The sequence below is a fragment of the Andrographis paniculata genome, unplaced genomic scaffold (genome assembly GCF_009805555.1).
Source record: "Andrographis paniculata isolate CXL003 unplaced genomic scaffold, ASM980555v1 Contig37END, whole genome shotgun sequence".
NCBI classification, from domain to species: Eukaryota; Viridiplantae; Streptophyta; class Magnoliopsida; order Lamiales; family Acanthaceae; genus Andrographis; species Andrographis paniculata.
Genome location: NW_026137570.1, coordinates 826,925 through 847,627, shown reverse-complemented (window position 1 = coordinate 847,627; position 20,703 = coordinate 826,925). Strand labels below are relative to the sequence as shown.

The window sequence follows — 20,703 nt, the reverse complement described above, 5'->3', positions numbered from 1 at the left end:
ATCATATTTTAAATTTTAAATTTTATAATATTTTTAATCTTAATTAAATTATTTTATCTTAATTTTAATTTATAATTATTTTTATTATACAATAATTATTTTTACTAATACACTTTTTAATTATTTACTGATTATATTTTACCTAAATTTTTGTATAGATTCATATTTCCTGGAAGAGAAGAATACTACGTAATTAAAAATAATTATATATATACATATAAATAATTAATTTAAAATTAAAAGCAACATAGTAATTATTACACGTGGCAATGAATGCCCAGAGCTACCTTGGCAAGTACACATCACGTGCAGGTGCACGTGCGATATGGTACACGTGTTGCCAACTCACGCATGACATGACTTATTAGTAACATATTTATTATTTAATATTTATTTAATTCTTATGTTTGGGCATTTTCAGATAAGACATTTGACAGCTGGAAATAATTGTGACTAAATATTTATAAAGGAGAAACTTTTGTAAACTTTGAGGTATTGTGAAGCCTTCAATTTAAGTAAACTTTGTAAATTTTCAATTATAATAATAATTATTATTATTATTATTATTATTATTATTATTATTATTATAATAAAAACGAATAAAATATTTTATAAACTATAAAGCAAGAAGATAATTAGATTACCCAAAATAATACCATCACCACTCCTCTCGTTGGTTTCCTAATTTTTTAATCAATGTTAAAAGTAATCTAAATTTTTTTGAATCGTAATCTAAAATTTTGCAAAAGCAATTTCATTTTTAGATTTTTAGAATATAGATTTTTATTTTTTCTTAAAAATAAAGACATAAATCATCACATTATGTAAACATGCTACATTATGATATTTTTTTAAATACGAAAATCCATATACTATCTTCGTTCCTTAACAATCTATCGATTTTTCTATTTTGGTCTGTCTCATAACAATGTATTCATTTTCTTTTTTTAGTAATCGGACTATCTACCTAACATTACAAATATCTTTTCAATTTACAATATATTACACAAATGTCATTACCTTTATATCATACAATACTAATAAGGTAAGTTTAGTCTTTTTACCTTTATTTCTACTACATCCCAATATAATACTAATATTTCTAAAATTTTGTGTAAAAAATAAACAGATAGATAAATATAGAACGGGGGGAGTAATAAAAAAAATTAATAAAAATCAAAGAGAACATAACCAAGGTATTTTGAGCACTACGAGTACAGATTGTCTTACCTAAAAGTTTAAACTATTAGAAATACATATAATTTATTAGACGGCAACAAACGAGAGACGGTGGAATTCGAATTCAAAACCTAAGAATCTGATACCATATTAGATGATGTAAATAACCGTCTCACATAAAAACTCAGTTACCAGCAATGCATGTGACTTTCGAAGATGAATATACACTCTAATCTTTAGAGAATATTGAGAGAAAAAAAATAATAATAATTAAAAAATCTTAACTATCATTACATTATTACTTTAATTTTATAAATAGACAGTTATATAACTTATAGTACCTTCGTTCGGCTTTAAAAGTTTCATTTGTTTTTTGCATGTTGATCTTTGAATATTAATTATTATATGAAAACGTAGTACAAATCAAAGAAAAATGACAAAAATACTTATATTAGTGTCTTATAATACCTATTATAATGATATTTGTACAAAAAAAACTTATATAAATATAAAGATATTTTTAATGTTAAGTACAATGACGTAAAAGATAAATGAAAAATGCACTTTATTTTTGTGCAACATAAGGTCTAATTGTGATTACTAGAAAGCTATGAACCTCTCAGTCTATCGCGAATGTAATCGTTTAGTTTTTGTACGTAAATTTTATAATATTAGTATTTCATAAATAATAGTATAATAGAAGGATAAAAAATTATTTTTACTGTTAAACTTATTTATTTTTTAATGACATGTTGTAATATTATATAAAATGTAAGAGTATTTTATATTAAATAAAAATATAATTACTAAAAAATAGATATATTGAAAACCGACAAACTAAAATGACAAAATAAAAATATTAGAGTGGACGGAGAGAGTGCAAGAAATAAAGATATTCTATAGAAACTTATGATAGCATAAAGAGGTTTTATGTAATAAATAAAACTCATGGAGCGCGTTAATTTAACCATAGTATTTTATTCTTACACGATTTTAAAATATATATATAAAAAATATATAATACTTCCTCCATTCAATAAGAAATATATTATTTTTTATTTTTATTCGTCTTAAAACAAAATTTTTATTTTCTAATTTAATAATTATACTACTTACCTAAATAATAATATCTTTACATTATACAATATATTACAAAATACTATTAATTTTATATTACACACTAATAAGGATTTTTTTTTCTTTTTTACTATAAACTAATATTATATTAATATTAAAAAATTTACGTGCAAAAAATAGATATTACTCTTTTTATTATATAGAGGGAGTATATAATATACAATATATACACGTAATAGTAGAAATTATTAAATATATAGTACTCTTTTCATCCCGGATAAATTGTACGTTACCGTAGGCATGATAATTTAGGTAAAATATAATTAGTAAGTAATTAAAAAAATACATTAGTAAAAATAATTATAAATTAAGATTAAAATAACTAAATAATATAATTAAGATTTAAAAAATTTATAAATTATGAAATTTAAAATATGATTAAAATATATAATTATATATTTTTTAAAAAATGACAAATTATATGAGACGGACGAAAATAAAAAATAAGGACAATTTATGTGGGACGGAGATAATATTATTTATAATACTATCATGATTTCTTACACCTTACAATAAAACATCTAAAATTATGAATATTAAACAAATATATTTGCATTCTGCATAATTTTTTTTATACAATATAAAATGTATTATACAATTTAGCCAAGTATGTATATATATATATATATTTATAAAACTGATTAAGCTTTTATTTTATTTTAATATATTTTATGTATAAAATAAAATATAAAAACATTTTACACGCATGGTATATATCCCTATAATAATAATAATAATAATAATATTAATATTAATATTAATAATAAGAAAGTGAAAGTGCCATTGCCCTTGGGACACTCTCACTCACACCTTATCTGTAAAGTAATACATACATACATACACATATATGTATATATATATTCAAAAAATTTAATACACCCTCCGTTCCAAACAAGGTGCAACATTTATTTTGAGCATAAGTTTTTAGGTGGATAGTATTAAGTAGAATAATTTAGAAATTAGGTGATGTGATGGAAAGAGAAATGTATATTTTATTATTTTTATTTCGGTAATGTGGTGGGATAAAGTGTGGGGTAGAGATTAAGTATAATTACTTATTTCCTATTTTAGAAATATTGCAGGGTATTTAGGACATACCAAGAAGGAAATGTTGCACGGTGTTTGGGACGGAGGGAGTACAATTCACTACAAAAAATATATATATATATTTATAACGGGATTTTGTCCCTAAAGTTCACATAGCTAACGTAATTTCATTTATAATTCCGTCTCTAATGGCATTAGTAACGGAAAAAAATAGATTTAGAGACAAAAAAAATTTTGTTACAAAAATAATTTCTTGTTATAGTGATTGCTTAATCTTGAATTTTTATTAGTCGACTCGAATGACATAATTTTTATATTTTATAAATGAGAAAATAAAATTATATTAATTTATTATACATTGCATAGTTTAATAAAACATATCATCTTTTCTTTAACAAATTATGTGAATTTTTATCACTATTTTATAACTTCATAGAAATTATTAGGGCTATGTTCTCTATGATTTTTATTTCTTTTATTTTAAATTTAGTTCGAATTATGTGAAATTTATCTTATTTATTGATAAGATAATATAGATTTTTTTTTTCTTTTTTTTTTTTTTTTTTCTTTTTTTTTTTTTTTTTACACAAGATAAATTTGGCTCAAAAATAAAATATTAGACATTTTCTGTGTGTATTTATTTGTATCTTTTGATGTTTTAATAGTTTTATATAAAAAATACTTTAAAATTTATCTTTAATTCACTATTTAACGTCCGACAATACTTTGAAATAATTAAATAAAATGGTTTACTTATACAAAAAAGTATTTCTAATTGCAATTTAATGAAACAATACGAACATAACTTAACATTTATTTATTTCTCCAATCATTAAAAAAAAAAAAAAAAAAAAAACTGAATTATTTAATACTCCCCGTTCAATTTCTATTGTTCTAAAATATATTTGCACAGTTTTTTAGGTGATTGTCTTTTTGTTATAAATGGACAAATTTGTCCTTAATTGTATGATAAAGATAAAAAGTAATAAATGAACGAAGGGTAAAAATGTAAAATTTGTGTTTAAAAAAAAATAGCAATAGTTGTTGGACATCCTAAATAGAAAAATAGGACATTAGTTGGTGGACAGGGGGAATAATAATAATGATAATAATTTTAATAGACCAATAAAAAAAATTATAAAAGCCACGTGGAAGAAAGGTGGACATATGAGGAAATGCATAGTCTAGAAATGGTAAAAGAGAAGTCGTGTATTCCATTAATTATAAAAGCGCATTTGAATTTTATCGAGCCAATAATTATAAGTGATGTCGCTAAATTCCAAATCAGCAACTTTGCACATAAATAGAGTAGATCGTAGCTGTAACCAATTATATATATATGTATGTATGTATGTATATATAATATTGATAGTCCATTCTTACACACCCAAAAATTGACATCTCATACTACCCTTTTCTAATAATAATAGTAATTATTATTATTATTACTTTTTTGTCTTAATTTAAAGTATATATTTGCATTTTTATAATAAATTAAGATATAATAGTATTGGGGAAGTGATTTATCGAACAAAACACATTCGAACACTTTAAAGGGTCAACTCTCGAAATGTAGGCAGTTCACAGTTATAACAACGATTTAACAACGAAAGACAATGCAAAATATAAAACAACAATGAGACAAGGTGTTTGTTGACCCGGTTCGATTATCAACAAATCTATATCCGGAGATACCAATTCAGGAAGAATTCCATTAACCAGTGCTGATTAAGGACACAAACAACCACAACTCATTTAATTCTAACGCATGTGATGGTTAACTCAGGAAAATACCTTCTAAGGTTCATGTTGTTACAACCTCGTACTAACAACGACTATACAACAAAGAAGTCCATAGCTTGATCATTCCCTCTGGTTGGAACTCCATTAATTTCGAACACCTTCGACCTCTCAAGTTGATATCAGTATAGAACACACATTCAAAATATGAAGAGTTGAACTGGATGGGTGGTGACAGCTTTTCTCAATAATCTTCTCTCTAAAATTTGCATACCAACTCTCACACCACCACATTTTGTCTTCTTTGATTTAATATGCAATGCATCCTTGGTAACACCACCACATTTTGTCTTCTTTGATTTAATATGCAATGCATCCTTGGTAAGAACACACTTCACATTAATTTCTCTTATTATAGAAATAGACGGAGTGTTCTCCAATGTTTCTGCACGAGTTTGACCATCCTCCAAATACCAAGTTTGTCTCTTGTGGACATTTAATGGATTGGACAAAAAAGATAAAATCAAGCCCACAATTTCAGTATGCAGTTGCTATGACAGCGTTCATGCAACCTACTAATACTAAAAAAAGGAAAGGTTGTTACAGGGAAATAGAAGGCAACTTTGTCCATTTGTCAAAAATAAAAAGGATATTCACAAATAGTATTTTAATAGTTAATTGAAGTATATATTGTTGCGGTTGAAATTGCTGCAGAATTTATTAATTTTTGCAACAATTTATTAAAATTTTGCCATTTTGCCTTTGTACTTATATATATATATATAATAATGTATTTGTAACTTATGTGAAAATTAAAAATATTTTAGTATGTGTGCTGTTACTAATAAACCAAAAATAAACAATGTGCTTGTTTTATATTTTGAGTGTTTTTAGATTTTCTTATTTCAAATATTTTATATGAAAAAATATAATGTGTTTTCTTTGATATATAATGTTGGATATAAACACAGTTTTACTATAATTTATATAATGTGAAAAATAAGTTACCATGAAAATATGATCGACAATACAAATAGATCATAAACCAATACAATTATAGAAGTGTAGACATGACATCACTTCAGATTATTGAAAAGTAGTCGAGTTGCTAATTAAATTTAGAGTCGATATTACATATCATATTATGTCGAAAATAAATCACAATAATAAATTGTATCAACTTCTATTACCGGCACAAGTAAAATTTTAGCGTTAAGAAACTAATGGTTTGAACATAATATTTTATAAGAGTAAATATATATATTATTTTTATAGAGAATTAACAATTAAATAGTAAAAAAAAAAAAAAAAAAAGAAAAAAAGTGATGTATTTTGAATTTTTGTATTTCAAAGTAAAAATATGTTCAAATTCAAGAAAAAATTAAAAGCTTATAAATAATAAAAATAAATTAAAAACATTACAAATTGAACAAACCCTAAAACACAAGAGCATCAAACTAATTAAGGAAATAAATACAATAACTTTTAAAATGAAAGATAAATGATATATAATACTACTCACATATAATATATGTATCGATATATATATATAATTTTTCTTTACGATTAATAGTATTTAAATATAGGATAATATAAATATTATATATATATTACATGAAAAATATTGAATCAATCTTTTTTCTTTTTTTTTTTTTCTAATATAAATGTATACGATTTGTTTGATAATTGAATAAAATGAGACATTTGTGAATGCTTCTATTTATATATATATATATATATATTTGCGTCGTCGAGTGTGGTTATTTAATTGAAATATTAGAAATAATATAAGCTAATGAGCTAAATTGAATTATTATTCATTTGTAATTCAATTTGTTTCATATTTGTTCATTAAGTAAACAAGATAATAACATTAGTTCAACTCAATCCAACTTATTCACACTTCGAATTTCGAAAATAATGTTCGATTACTATCTCACATCGAAAATAACAAATCAAATATAAATGAAATAATAAATTATATTAACTATACTATATATCATTTTCCATATAGTCTCAAATGTGTATTTTGAAAGAATTCGACATAGAACTATGTTTCAATTAAAATTTAACTAATTTTGCTGGATATTTGTTTAGTTGTAATTTGAAATTAATTTAAAATAAAATATTAATTTAAATTTTTATTTAAATAATATTTTTTTGAATATATATATTTTTTATTGAAAACGATGCGAACTGAATAGTATAGATTTTAGCCAATTATGCAATTTCAATAGTAGTCCTACTATATTAGATATTTTCTCCATTAATCTTAACTTATTCAACATTCTATATATATACAATTTCATAAAATATAGATAAGTCTAAAATAATTTTTGAACCATATATAAATAATTATAATTTTTTACTAAATTATATTAATATACTCTAAAAATAATACAAATAAACAAACCCATTGTAATTATTAGATATATATATATATATATATAAGATCTAAATTTAAAAATCTATTTTCCTCATATTACACAAATGATGAAAAACAATTAAAATGTCACTTACTACATATCAAATAAGACTTTATTAAATATCTATGTTTTATTCTTTCTCTCTTTTTTTTTTTTTTTGTTATTATTATTTTTGAATATGTTATATTTATAACCAAACGATACAATAATAGAGTCAAAATAACATCGTAATAATTCAACAATATTATTATTTCTTGAAATAATTATATATCGAGTCTAAATATTACCAATACGTATCTTTGTAGGAATCTTAACTATATCGAGAAAGAAAGTTTTATGCCGAATGCTTCCTTTTTTGATAAACTTGTTTTAGAATTCGTATACATATATACTATACGACAAGTATTTATTTTATATTTATTTTTTTTGCAAAAAATTTATATATATATATATATATTTTTGCAAATTGCAATGAATTGGAGTGAACTTATTATGAGTGCAATAATTTTCTATCATGATCAATATTCTAATCTTAGCTAAAAGTTAAGGAAATGAAAAGTAGAAATATGTCATGACATGACAAGAAAGTCTAAAGCATGAGTTTTACAATTTTATCTTACCAAAAATGGTGTAATTAATTAATTTTTAATATTGGAACACAGCTATTGAGCATGGGATCACTATACATATAGTGTATATATATATATATATATATTTATTTATATATTTTCGTCATTTTTCGATTCAAAGTATCCTTTTTAATATTTTTGTTTGTTTCACTTCAAATTGTTATTTTTCTATTTTAGAAAAAGTAATAATACACTAATATCAAAATATTCTTAATTTTCATTTAAATTATAAACATATAATTACTTTATATATAAAGTCAAATGACAAAAATGTCAAAAATTCTTACACATTTTCATTAATCAATAAAATACTAGTCCTTCTGTCCCATAAGAAGAATACCATTTTCTATTTTTGTACATCTCAAAACAAGAGTAGTGTATCTACCTAACATAATAAATATCCTTACAACTTACAATATATTACACAAATGTCATCACTTTTATAACACAACATACTAATAGGGGCATTTTTTTCTTTTACTTACTACAAACTAATACTCCCTCCGTCCACTTACAAAGTTTACATTTATTTTTAGTGCGGTGTTTAAGAAATAATAGTATTTTAATTACAATGAGTAGTTAAAAGTAATGTAACGACATTTTTGCCCTTATTTTTTTGTGTAAAAGCAATGATGTGATGTAAAATAAGGGTATTTGTGGAAAAAAATAGGATATTTAATGAAATATTAACTTTGTAATTGGACGTCCCAAAATAGAAATATGTAAACATTGTAAGTGAACGAATGAAATATAATACTAATATTTAAAAATCTACGTGCAAAAAACAAACAATGCTCTTCTTGCGAGATGAAGAGAGTATTAATTTTTTAATTTATTACAAAAAATTAAAAGACTCCATTGAATTGAGACGAAAAGAGTATTATATATATATATATACACGCATAATGTAAATATATCACTTTTGGGGAGGGGGGGGGGGGGGGGCTGAGTCGTTAGTAAAAATTGGTGTGCATTAGTTATATATTTTTTTTTAATGAAATATTATATTTAAATAAAATTCAAATTACCACTTTATGTGAAATCAATTTTAAATAGTAATCAATTGATTTGAAATTGAATATTGTTTTTGCTAATATAGCTCCATAATGAGTTTATTATTATTATTATTATTATTATTATTATTATATATGTTTTTTGTATTCTTTATGTGTTATGATAACACTACTGATAATATTATAAAACGTAATTAAAATGTGTCAAATTTATTAATTTAGATTGATTATCAATAATGTACTCAATGACATAATAAGATTACACGAAAATATTACTCTTTTTGTATATTAAATTTATGTTTGTTTTTCCTTTTTGTTTGTTCAAAATATATATATATATTTTTTAAATTCATAGTAAATAATTATTAGACACTTTTTAATTTATACTCCATTTGTTATGTAAAAGTTTATTCATTTTACTATTTTAATTTGTCTAAAAAAATTGTATCCATATCACATTTAGTAAAAAATTGCAATCCTTCTTTAAATATATATATATATATATCTACTATTTTATTTACTTATTTATTTATTTTTATTTATTTATACAAATGAGCCAATATCTCATAACTTTAGAGAAATTGTTGTACTATAAAAAACACATGGAATTCTAAAAAAATAAAAAATTGAACTTGTTTATATAAATATTATAAGACTTACATTCAATACTATTTATATACTCTATCTATTTAATTAGATATTGCTACATATGAGTATTTTGTTTATAGAATAATAAATTATTATTATATTTTTAATTAATTTCATTTACAAAATTTATATTTAATAATTATTTATAATTAGCCTATTAATTATTTTCTTAGAAATTTATTACAAAAATAGAACTTCCCTTATTTTATCTTATTCAAATGATTTTGGTAATAACAATAACAATAATAATAATAGAAAATTATGCATAAATTTCACATACTATAATTATTTAATCCTTTGACTAGTATGGTATATGTGTGTGTGTCACATTTCTAAATAAATGACATAATATTAGTAGACTTGGAAAATTAAATAAAATATTTTTTGTATAGGAAGATTTTGTGAATAAATTTGATTGAAAGCAACGAAACATCTTTTGAGGTGTACAAAGTAAAATTATACATGTAGCATAAAAAATATTACTAAATTAAATACATAATAAAATAAAATAAAAATAATGGTCCTCCTAGTACAGGTGTCGGCATGTCACATTTTATATTTATTTCAATTTCAAAGTTAAGATAAGGTCTAATTAATCATTTAATCTTTTGTGAATTTTTCAATATGTGCCCACAAAATCATTGATTTTTTTATTTTTTTGATATAATTAACGTGATTAATTGTATTTTCGTTGTTATTTATAGTTGAATAAAATTATATATGTTTTAAAAATATTGAAGTAAACACACTATTGTGTTCAAAGTTAAGATAAGGTCTAATTAATCATTTGGATTCTACATTTTTTTAAAATTTTTTTTCACAAAATATCATAAATAATTCAAACCGAATCCTTTCAATCCAAATTCAAAGAAATACATATGATTCGCTTAGTGTAACTTGCCTTGTCGGACCTAATTTGCAACGTATTAAAGTCGACCCAGAATTTATACAGAGCGCACTCGAAGAGTTGCGGTTCCGAATTTTCACGTTATATATATATAAAAAAAAAAGTCATATAAAAATTGAATTGGATACTTAGATTTGTTTAATTTTCATTTTCTATTATGCACTCATACAATATTTTTATATGTTATTTTTCAATAACATCGCATTCAAAATATGTTTTTTCACGGAAACCATTATTTATCAACATTGATAAATAAAGTCCAACATAACATCTTATGTCAAAAAAAAAAAAAAAAAAAAAAAAAAAAAAAGAATTGTGCATGAGTTAGGATAAAACGTATTTAAAATATTTGTGTTCACTTGTAGATCGGTGTAAATCAGGATTTTTTTGTTTTTTTGTTTTATTTTATTTTATTTTTTTTTATCTACACGCACACATACTCACGAGCTCGATGGAGATTTCCTCTAACTTAAACACACACCCAAGATCGAACAAAGAAATGCTATTTTTTCACAGAATTTAGACTACCTTTCTTTCCGAAAGTTTTGCAAAAACTACTTCTCATTATTTAATCTACAAGGGCTATTGACCAAAATGTTGAGAGGTTTAGCAGTTGATTGCATTTTAAATGGGAAAAAAATATGATACTCCTAAAGTTGAGCAGAAATGGGTAGGATTTGAATGAATTGTTTAATCTATTCATATTTATAATGTATTTTAGAGTTAAAATTGCTTATTTTAGAAAAATTTTAAGATGGATGACTATTACTCTGCAATTCCGACGCATCTGTGGCTTACAGACCGCTTTACGAATAGAATATTTAAGTTTTGCGTACTTTTGGAAATATAAAAATATTGATATTATATTTATTAAAGATGCATTAAATATTTGATATGATATTTTTCTATAAAAAAGCTACCGATAATAATACTAAAATTTTTAAAATATGTGTACATAAGCATAACCTTAAATATTTTTTGCTAGAGTTTATAAATTAATAATAAACTAATTATTTGACATGATGTTTTATATATATATATATATATAGGTGTGTTTGTTTGGGGATTTGGATTTTGAGAACGTGTACTATTTTTTTTTTTTAGAGCAATGCAATATGCATTTTTTACAATTCTCAACCATATTTGGGTTTGTTTATGATGTATTGTATGTGCATTTTATTACATAAGTCTATTTGTCATTTAAATTTATCCTCATTTTTTTTAATTATCATCTAAATTTATTTTTATTTTTTCTTTAGTAAAACAATACATTTAGTTTTTTTCTTTATTTTAAAAAATAAAAATTTCTATTTTTTTAATCTATTTTTCTTAAATTTGTGTCTGGTTAAATAACTATACAATTCGATGACGAAAAGATTACGTTGTAATACACAAATAATATGTTTTACTAAATTTACGGAGAGAGTATAATATATATATAAATATACAACATACATCTATACATATATATTATATTCATTTAAAAAAAATTAATAATTCTTTATAAAATATTATTTTATATATCAATAATACGATTCTCCATATCTCATATAAAAGAATACATCAAACTCAAAACACAAAACAAACACACCCTAAGTATTGCATATGATTTTTTTAACAATATATGTTATTTCTTTCAGTATTCAATATTCTATAAAAATTACAAAAAATTTCAAAGTGGAATAATAATCAACGTATGAATATCATTAAGATAATAATTTATTGGAGATTAAAAATAGTAACATGATTGAACGTTGAAATTTAATTTGAAATATATATATATTTTGATCATATTTATGATCTTTGCTATGTATTAAAATTATTTATTGCATGAATTTTTATTTTTTTTATGAAGTAAGAATCAAGAAGAAAAAAAAAAAAAGAAAAAACAAAACCTATAAACGAACAAATTCATAGGATTAATTCTATTTATCTTTATAAATTTTAGGGTTTGTTCTTATTTTATTTCAATCCAAAATCAATATTATTTATTTAAATATTTAATATATTTTAAAAAAAAACATATCATATCAAAATACTATTAAAATAAAAATTCAAATCAACACTATATTTTAAATTAATTTTAAACTATATACAACAACAACGTATTAATTTAACTAAATATTGAAATTATAATATATTGTATTAAATAATCTTACAAAATAATATAGCGTCTGTGTAGACGAGATTTTTCAAAGTTTTTGAGTTTTATGATTTTAAAAATGGTAAAAAATTAGCATATGAGACTCCCTCCATCCTAAGTATTTTATTTCTATTAATGAATGTATGATAATTTAGGTAAAGTATAAATAGTAAATAATTAAAAAGTATATCGGTAAAAATAATTATATATTAAATAAAATTTAAATTACTCAATTTTGAATCAAAACCAAATGCACCCTTTATTTATTTATTTTTATTTAGAATTGTACAAAGATAAAAGAGCAAATCCTAATACTTATGATAGATTTAATATTACTTTTGGCGGCAAAGTTATTTCAAATTTAAACTACCCGAATTCTTTTTAAAAGTTATTACTAGCGAAATACTCGTGCTACGCATGATGAAATCAACGAAAAAAAATTATAATCATATTTCTTATTCTTAATTACACTATATTCAAAATCCTCAAATATCCCTAGGGTTCTTGGGTTAGTAGTTTGTGTTTTGATTAATAATTTATACTGTCATCCGTCTCATAACAAAATATCAATTTTTCTCTTTTAGTCCGTCTCATAACAAAGTATCAATTTCCTTATTTAGTAATTGTACTATCTACCTAACATTACAAATACTTTTACAACTTATAATATATTACACAAATGTCATTACCTTTACATCACACATACTAATAAGGTTATTTTAGTTATTTTTACTTTATTCCTACTATATCCTAATATAATACTAATATTTCTAAAACTACGTACACAAAGTAAATAAATACTTACTTTTGAGACGGAAAGAGTATAATAGTTAGATGTAATATTATATGGGAAAATGTCTATTTATATTATATATATATATATATATATATATATATAAGAATTGTATAGTAAATAAATCCAAAAAGAAAACTCAAATAAACATTACACCTTTTCATCTCTGAAATCTTTACTAATCTCATTTGAAATAATTAATAGAAACATTTCAATAAATTTTGGCTCTAATTTTTAGTAATTTATTTTTGTCACTATGAAATTAACAGGTTAAAAAATATTATCTCTCCTCTTAAAACATTACATTAAACTACTATTTAAATAAAAAATACATATTCAAAATACAAAAATAATTACAAACGACCAAACAAAAATATTCCAATACCAATGAAAATTCCTAAAATAAGATTATGTTCTTTTTTCTTAATATATATTTCATTATTATATGTAATATATACTATTTTATATTATAAAAACAACATATTAGAGTATTATTTAAAGAATAAAAATACAAAACACAAAATACTTAAATTTTTATTATTAATTATTAAAAAAGTATACAGATATTATTAAAATATTTAATTTTATTATTTTTATAATTTTAAATAAATAAGAAGAGAATCTATATTTATTGACAACAGTAAATCTTAAAAAAAAAAAAAAAACACATCCAATATAAAACTAAACAAAACCCTCACTAGAGTTACATTATGTCAAATAAATTGTTAGTCAAAAGGTCGGTCCATGATCCAGGACAATCCACACCATCCAGTTCCAATCCACCGGTGCAGATCACTTCCGTCTCTCAAGTCCCGGGATCCGCTAACCATACCTCTCAACTATCTTTGCTGGCACCTCTCTCCGACGAGTCATGGTCAACCCAAAACAGTCACCCCCTCACAACTCGACACGTGTCCCCCACAAAACCTATACATACACCTATACATACACACACCCCTATGGGGGGGGGGTGGGGGGGGGGGGGGTTTGTTGGGTCTTGATGAGCTGTGATATAAATTCCGTGTGTGGAATTCAAGCTGTAATTTCGATAGGTCCATTACCCCCACCCACCCCCACCCCTATAAATACCCATGACCCACCCCCCCCTTTCCTTCCAAGAATCATTTCTTAAGATTCATGGCGGCACTCATCGTGTTCCTCGCATTCACACTATCATTAACCTTCTCCCTCGCCGCCAATTCCATTTTCCGGCGGCGGCGCCGCCCCATTCCCCTCCCGCCGGGATCCATGGGGTGGCCGTACATTGGCGAAACTTTCCAACTCTATTCCCAAAATCCCAACACCTTTTTCGCCAACAAACTCAAGAAGTACGTAATTAAATAATTAATTAATTATCCATTTACATTCCGACCGTTATGTTAAGGTTTCGATTCCGTCGCAGGTATGGCTCGATTTTCAAAACCCACGTGCTCGGATGTCCCTGCGTGATGATTTCTTGCCCCGACGCCGCCAAAATCGTCCTGTCGACGAAATCCCATTTGTTCAAACCCACATTCCCCGTCAGCAAAGAAAGAATTCTTGGCCGACAGGCAATTTTCTTCCACCAGGGAGAGTATCATTCCAGGCTCAGAAAACTCGTCGTTAAGTCCTTCACCCCCGCCGCCATCGGAAACATCGTCGCCGCCGTCGACGCCGTCGCCGCCGCCGCCGTCGCCGCCTGGGAAAACAAGCAATTCATCACCACTTTCCAGGAAATGAAAACGGTACGATTCATAATTCCAGGGCCGCGCCCGGGACCTCCGCTCCCGATCCATCTCCACCATCCTTTTACAATTCTAACGGTTGAATTATTAACCATTATTTTTCAAAATTATTTTTTTCTTTTTTGCAGTACACGTTCGACGTGGCATTGATTTCCATTTTCGGAAATGACGAGCTAATGTACAGAGAAGAAATTAAAAAATGTTATTACACCCTGGAAAAGGGGTACAATTCGATGCCTGTAAATTTTCCAGGGACACTTTTCCACCAGGCGATGAAATCCCGGCGGGAGCTCTCCAAAATCCTCGCCGAAATCCTCAAACTCCGGCGGCGGCGCGCCGCCGGAAACCACCGCGACTTACTCTCTTCCTTCATGGGAGTCTCCGAAACGGCGGCGGCGGCGCTTTCCGACGAGCAAATCGCCGACAACATAATCGGCGTTATCTTCGCCGCCAGAGACACCACCGCCAGCGTACTCACGTGGATCCTTAAATTCCTCGCAGAAAATCCAACGGTTCTCCAGGCTGTCACTGTACGGTCGTCCAATCTCAGCCGTCCAAATTTTATCTTCCTTTTTTAAAATTAAAAATAAAAAAATAAAATCTGATATATATATATATATATATATACAGGAAGAACAGGAGAGGCTGATTTTATGGAAACAAGAAAATTGCAAAGAAGATGAAATTAAGAAGCTGACGTGGACAGACACAAAAAAAATGATAATTACAACGAGGGTTATTCAAGAAACCCTAAGAATTGCTTCCATTTTGTCATTTACTTTCAGAGAAGCTGTGGAAGACGTCGAATTCAACGGTTTGTCTGAATTTCATTATTTGGATTTTAGAAATTCAACCAAACAGGGCCTAATAAATATATATATATATTTATTTATTTATTTACAGGATATTTGATTCCAAAGGGATGGAAAGTATTGCCATTATTTAGGAATATTCATCACAGCCCTGATAATTTTCCGGAGCCAGAGAAATTTGATCCGTCCAGATTTGAGGTACCACACAGATCCAGCAATCTCCACCGTTGGATCAGATACCATAACTATATACCTATCATATCTTGTCTTAATATTTAGGATTTTGGTCGGTTATGTTTTTAAATAGAAGTCTTCACTATAAATCTATTTATGGTAAATTTTTAATATTGTTATTTCTTAAAAATATTATATCAAATATTTTTATTTTTATATTATATTAAAAATAAATATTTACTCGAAAGTATTGAATGTGATAAATACATGTTTATATTATATCAAATTACATTAAAATAAATAAATATTTTTTTTTACTTGTAAATTATTATTAAAATAATTGATTAATTTAATTTAAAATTGATAAATTGTAAAATTAATTAAAATGTATAAACAATTTTTCGAAAAATTGATGGGTGTGGTGAATGTGACAGGTGAGTCCAAGGCCCAATACATTCTTGCCATTTGGCAGTGGACCACACTCCTGTCCCGGCAATGAATTGGCAAAACTCGAGATCCTGGTCCTCCTGCACCACCTCACTACAAAATACAGGTATTTTATTATTATTATTATTATTAGCATGATTATTTCAAAGCAAATAGCTCAATTCTTTAAAATTCGATTTTAATATTTTATCATAAAATATTTATAACTTTTTAATAAAAATGTTATTAATGTATCTAATAAAAATATTATAGACAATTTATTATTTAAACTATTTTTTTTTAAAAAAATTTAAAACTAAATTCCAAAAAGAACAAACTATTTTCTAATTTATTTATTTATTTATTTTTTATATATCAGTTTACTTTTATTGTATCAATTAAAAAGAGATATATTAATTATTTATATATGAATATATAGATTGATATGAGATGAAAAGGTAGGAATTTTTTATTTTTTATTTTTTGAATTTCCATTTAGCCTTTAGCTATTTAGATTCCGTGTGTTTGTTTTGTGTTTTGGTTTAGAGAAATATTTTTTTATGTAATGTATAAATAATTTTATAAATAATATAAAAATAATAAATGTGTTTAATATATTAATTTTTTTTAAAAAATATAATGAAAATTTTTGTGTTCCTACGATAAAAAGTACCCTAGTTTTCTTAAAACATCATATAAAATATTATCAAAATAAAATTTCTAAATTTTCAAATTCAATTCAAACTTCAAATTTTTTGACTAAATTATATTAAATTAATCTTTAGGGCTACAAAAATTGATGTAAATTAGGGTTTAGGTTGGATAAAATAATATGTATGAGAAGTAAATAATTGTTGCAATTTTTTTGGAATTTAATTTATTTTTTTATTATATAATTGTTGCAATTTTTTTTAAATAAAAAGAAACTATTTTTTATGATAAAATATATCAAGCATGAATTATTGTTTAAATAAAAAATTAAAATTTAAAATAAAATAAAATTATAAGGGTGTGCTTTGTTTAGGTTAGATATTGAGTTTAATTTATTTATTTTAATTGAAATAATACTTTGATATGAGAATTTGTGCGACGGAATAATATATATATTTTTTTATATAAAAAATTGTATTTGATAATTTTGATTTTAAAATCAAAACCTAACAATCCTAAAATAATACATGCAAAATATCTGAGAATGATATATTTTTCAAATATAAAATTTAAAATTATTTAAATTAATTAATATTTTCTTAGTTTATATTAATTATTATAATATTTAAAGATTTTAATTAATTTTTTTTTTATGTGTACAGGTGGTCTATTGTGGGCCCACAAAATGGTATCCAGTACGGACCCTTTGCTCTTCCACAAAATGGTCTTCCCATCAAACTCCATCTCAAAAAATAAAAAATTAAAAAAATTATTTAAAATAATATATATATATATATATTAAGTTCAAATTAAAATTTAAAAGGAAAAAAAAAAAAAGATTGTGAAGCTGGCAATTTGTACATAAAGCGTGCAAGAAGACAGACAGACCTCCGAAGGAAGTTACGTACTGAATATTAGAATTTCATATAATGAGGGGACCAATCAGAAAACTTCAAGAAATACCGAGGCCTTAAGTGTAATTTCGTGTGTTGTAGTAGTTCTTTCATTTTTATTTTTATTTTTATTTTTTATTTCTATTTTGGTTGTGAAAAGTCCGCAAGGCATATATAATTAATAAAAATATCTTATATATATATATGTAATGTTTGAATTTTATTTTCTTGTATTATTATTATTATTATTATTATTATTATGATTGCTTAAAGTAACACGTCATGCATAACGAATTAAATTAAATTATGTGAATTTTGTCTACTAATTTTATGTGAATTTGAATTCTAATACAAATTTTAATTAATAGAGTATTATATTAATTAACTATGATATAAAATTAAAATATTTTAAAAAATACATATATTAATAAGTTAATAAGGTTAAAAAAAATTACATAGATTGACTGGTAAATAATTATGAGAAATTTGTAAATAAATACTCACTCAGTTCCAATTCAACAATTCTATTTAACTTTTTTTCTGTACGTCCCGAAAAAATAAGTTGACGAAATAACATAAAGCAAACACTTATAACAACCAATATGCACATGTATGACTATGAGAATGGTTAAAATAACTTATTGTACATAATATTTTCGTATGTCATTCAAATTTATTTATTTATTTTATTGTAATATAAATTTATTCTCGTTTTTTTTTAGGAAAGAATATCATTTTTTTTTATATTTTTAACTCTAAAAAGTAAAATTTTTTATTTTTACTTATTTTTATTTTTTAAAACTCAGATCCAGTTAAATAAACATACAGTTGAATACCAAAGAAAGTAATTGTGCAAATAACATATATTATTTTAGTGCTTACCATATGTTGTGTATATCTTTGGGTTTGGATTAAAAAAATTGATTTGCACTTTATATTTAAATAATAGTTTATATGACATTTAAGAAAAAATATATTAAAAAATACTTCCTCTGTCCTAGATACCGTATCTGCTACACTGTAGACACGGTATTTTAAGAGGATCGTAATTAGTAGATAATTAAGAATGTATTAGTGAAAATAATTATTCTATAATATAAATAATTATAAATTAAGATTAAGATAACTAATTAGTTTAATTAAAAAAAATAAAATAAAAAAATTTAAAATGAGATTAAAGTGTGTAATCATTTTCCAAAAAAAGAAAGTGACAAGGTATGTGGGACAGACAGAAACAGCAACATACACATGATATCTGGGACGAAGGAAGTATATTTTACAGAAAAATTATAGTTGAAAGTATAAAAAACTAAAAAGAAAGCCAAAATATCACACCATAAAAAGATTGACTAAAAAATAATTAAATCTATTTTCTGTCTTATTCAATAAAAATAATAAATGGGCTTGATTCCTTGTCCATTGTTAGACATTTGGGCTTATTAAGATTGAATAAAACTTATACATTAATTACTACTTCATCTGTCCATTTTTTACTGTCCTAAAGTATATTTACACAGTTTTTAGGTGATTGTTTTTTTTGTTATAAATGGAAAAATTTGCCCTTAAGTGTATGATAGAGATTAAAAGTAATAAATGAATAAAGGGTAAAAATGTAAAATTTGTGTTTAAAAAAGGAAATAGGATAGTTGTTGAACGTCCCAAATAAGAAAGTATGATATTAGTTTGTGGACGGAGGGAGTACAATACAGATATTATTTTAAATTTATATATAAAAAAAGACATATGAAAGCTATATTTATACAGATTTTATTAATATTTAAAAAATATCACATGTCTTTTTTACATGCTCTCTCATTTCCAAAATTATAGTTTGGGTTGTATTTGACATAAGATTTAAGAAAATATTGATATTATATTGGTAGTGAGTAAAAAGTACGGGTAAAAGATTTTTTTACACTTGTGAGTGTATTAGTGTAAAAAATAGTGGCAATTGTGTAATAATAATGAAAAAATAAGGGTAGTTTTATAGTGATATGATTATTTATGGAAATGAGACTATTATTTGAAACAAACAAAAATAGTAAATAAGACTATTGTATTCGAACGAAGGGAGTATAAAATATTATGTCAAATATTCCAATTTTTTAATATTTTCTAAAATTTTGATATTTAAATATTAATTATTAAAAAAAAACATAAAAATACTTCTAATAGTTTCTTATAATAGTAATATAAGAATATTTAAAAAAAAATTATACAAATATAAAAATATTTTTATTGAGATAAATATAATCCTTAGAAACGGACGAATGCAGTATATATTTCAATATTTTATATAAAATTTAATTTATAATAATCATATATATATTTATTAAATTAGAAGCCAAAATTGTATGTATG

At 24.1% G+C, this 20,703-nt stretch overlaps 1 protein-coding gene across 1 annotated transcript; it reads left to right on the top strand.

Moving 5' to 3' along the window:
* The first annotated feature begins 14,753 nt into the window (after positions 1–14,753).
* Positions 14,754–18,286, top strand: LOC127250215 (abscisic acid 8'-hydroxylase CYP707A2-like). The gene is made up of 7 exons (XM_051273376.1): positions 14,754–14,990; positions 15,065–15,386; positions 15,515–15,916; positions 16,017–16,200; positions 16,290–16,396; positions 16,807–16,925; positions 18,112–18,286. The coding sequence occupies exons 1-7, from the start codon at positions 14,800–14,802 to the stop codon at positions 18,203–18,205; spliced, it is 1,419 nt and encodes a 472-aa protein (XP_051129333.1). The 5' UTR covers positions 14,754–14,799; the 3' UTR covers positions 18,206–18,286.
* The last annotated feature ends 2,417 nt before the right edge of the window (positions 18,287–20,703 follow it).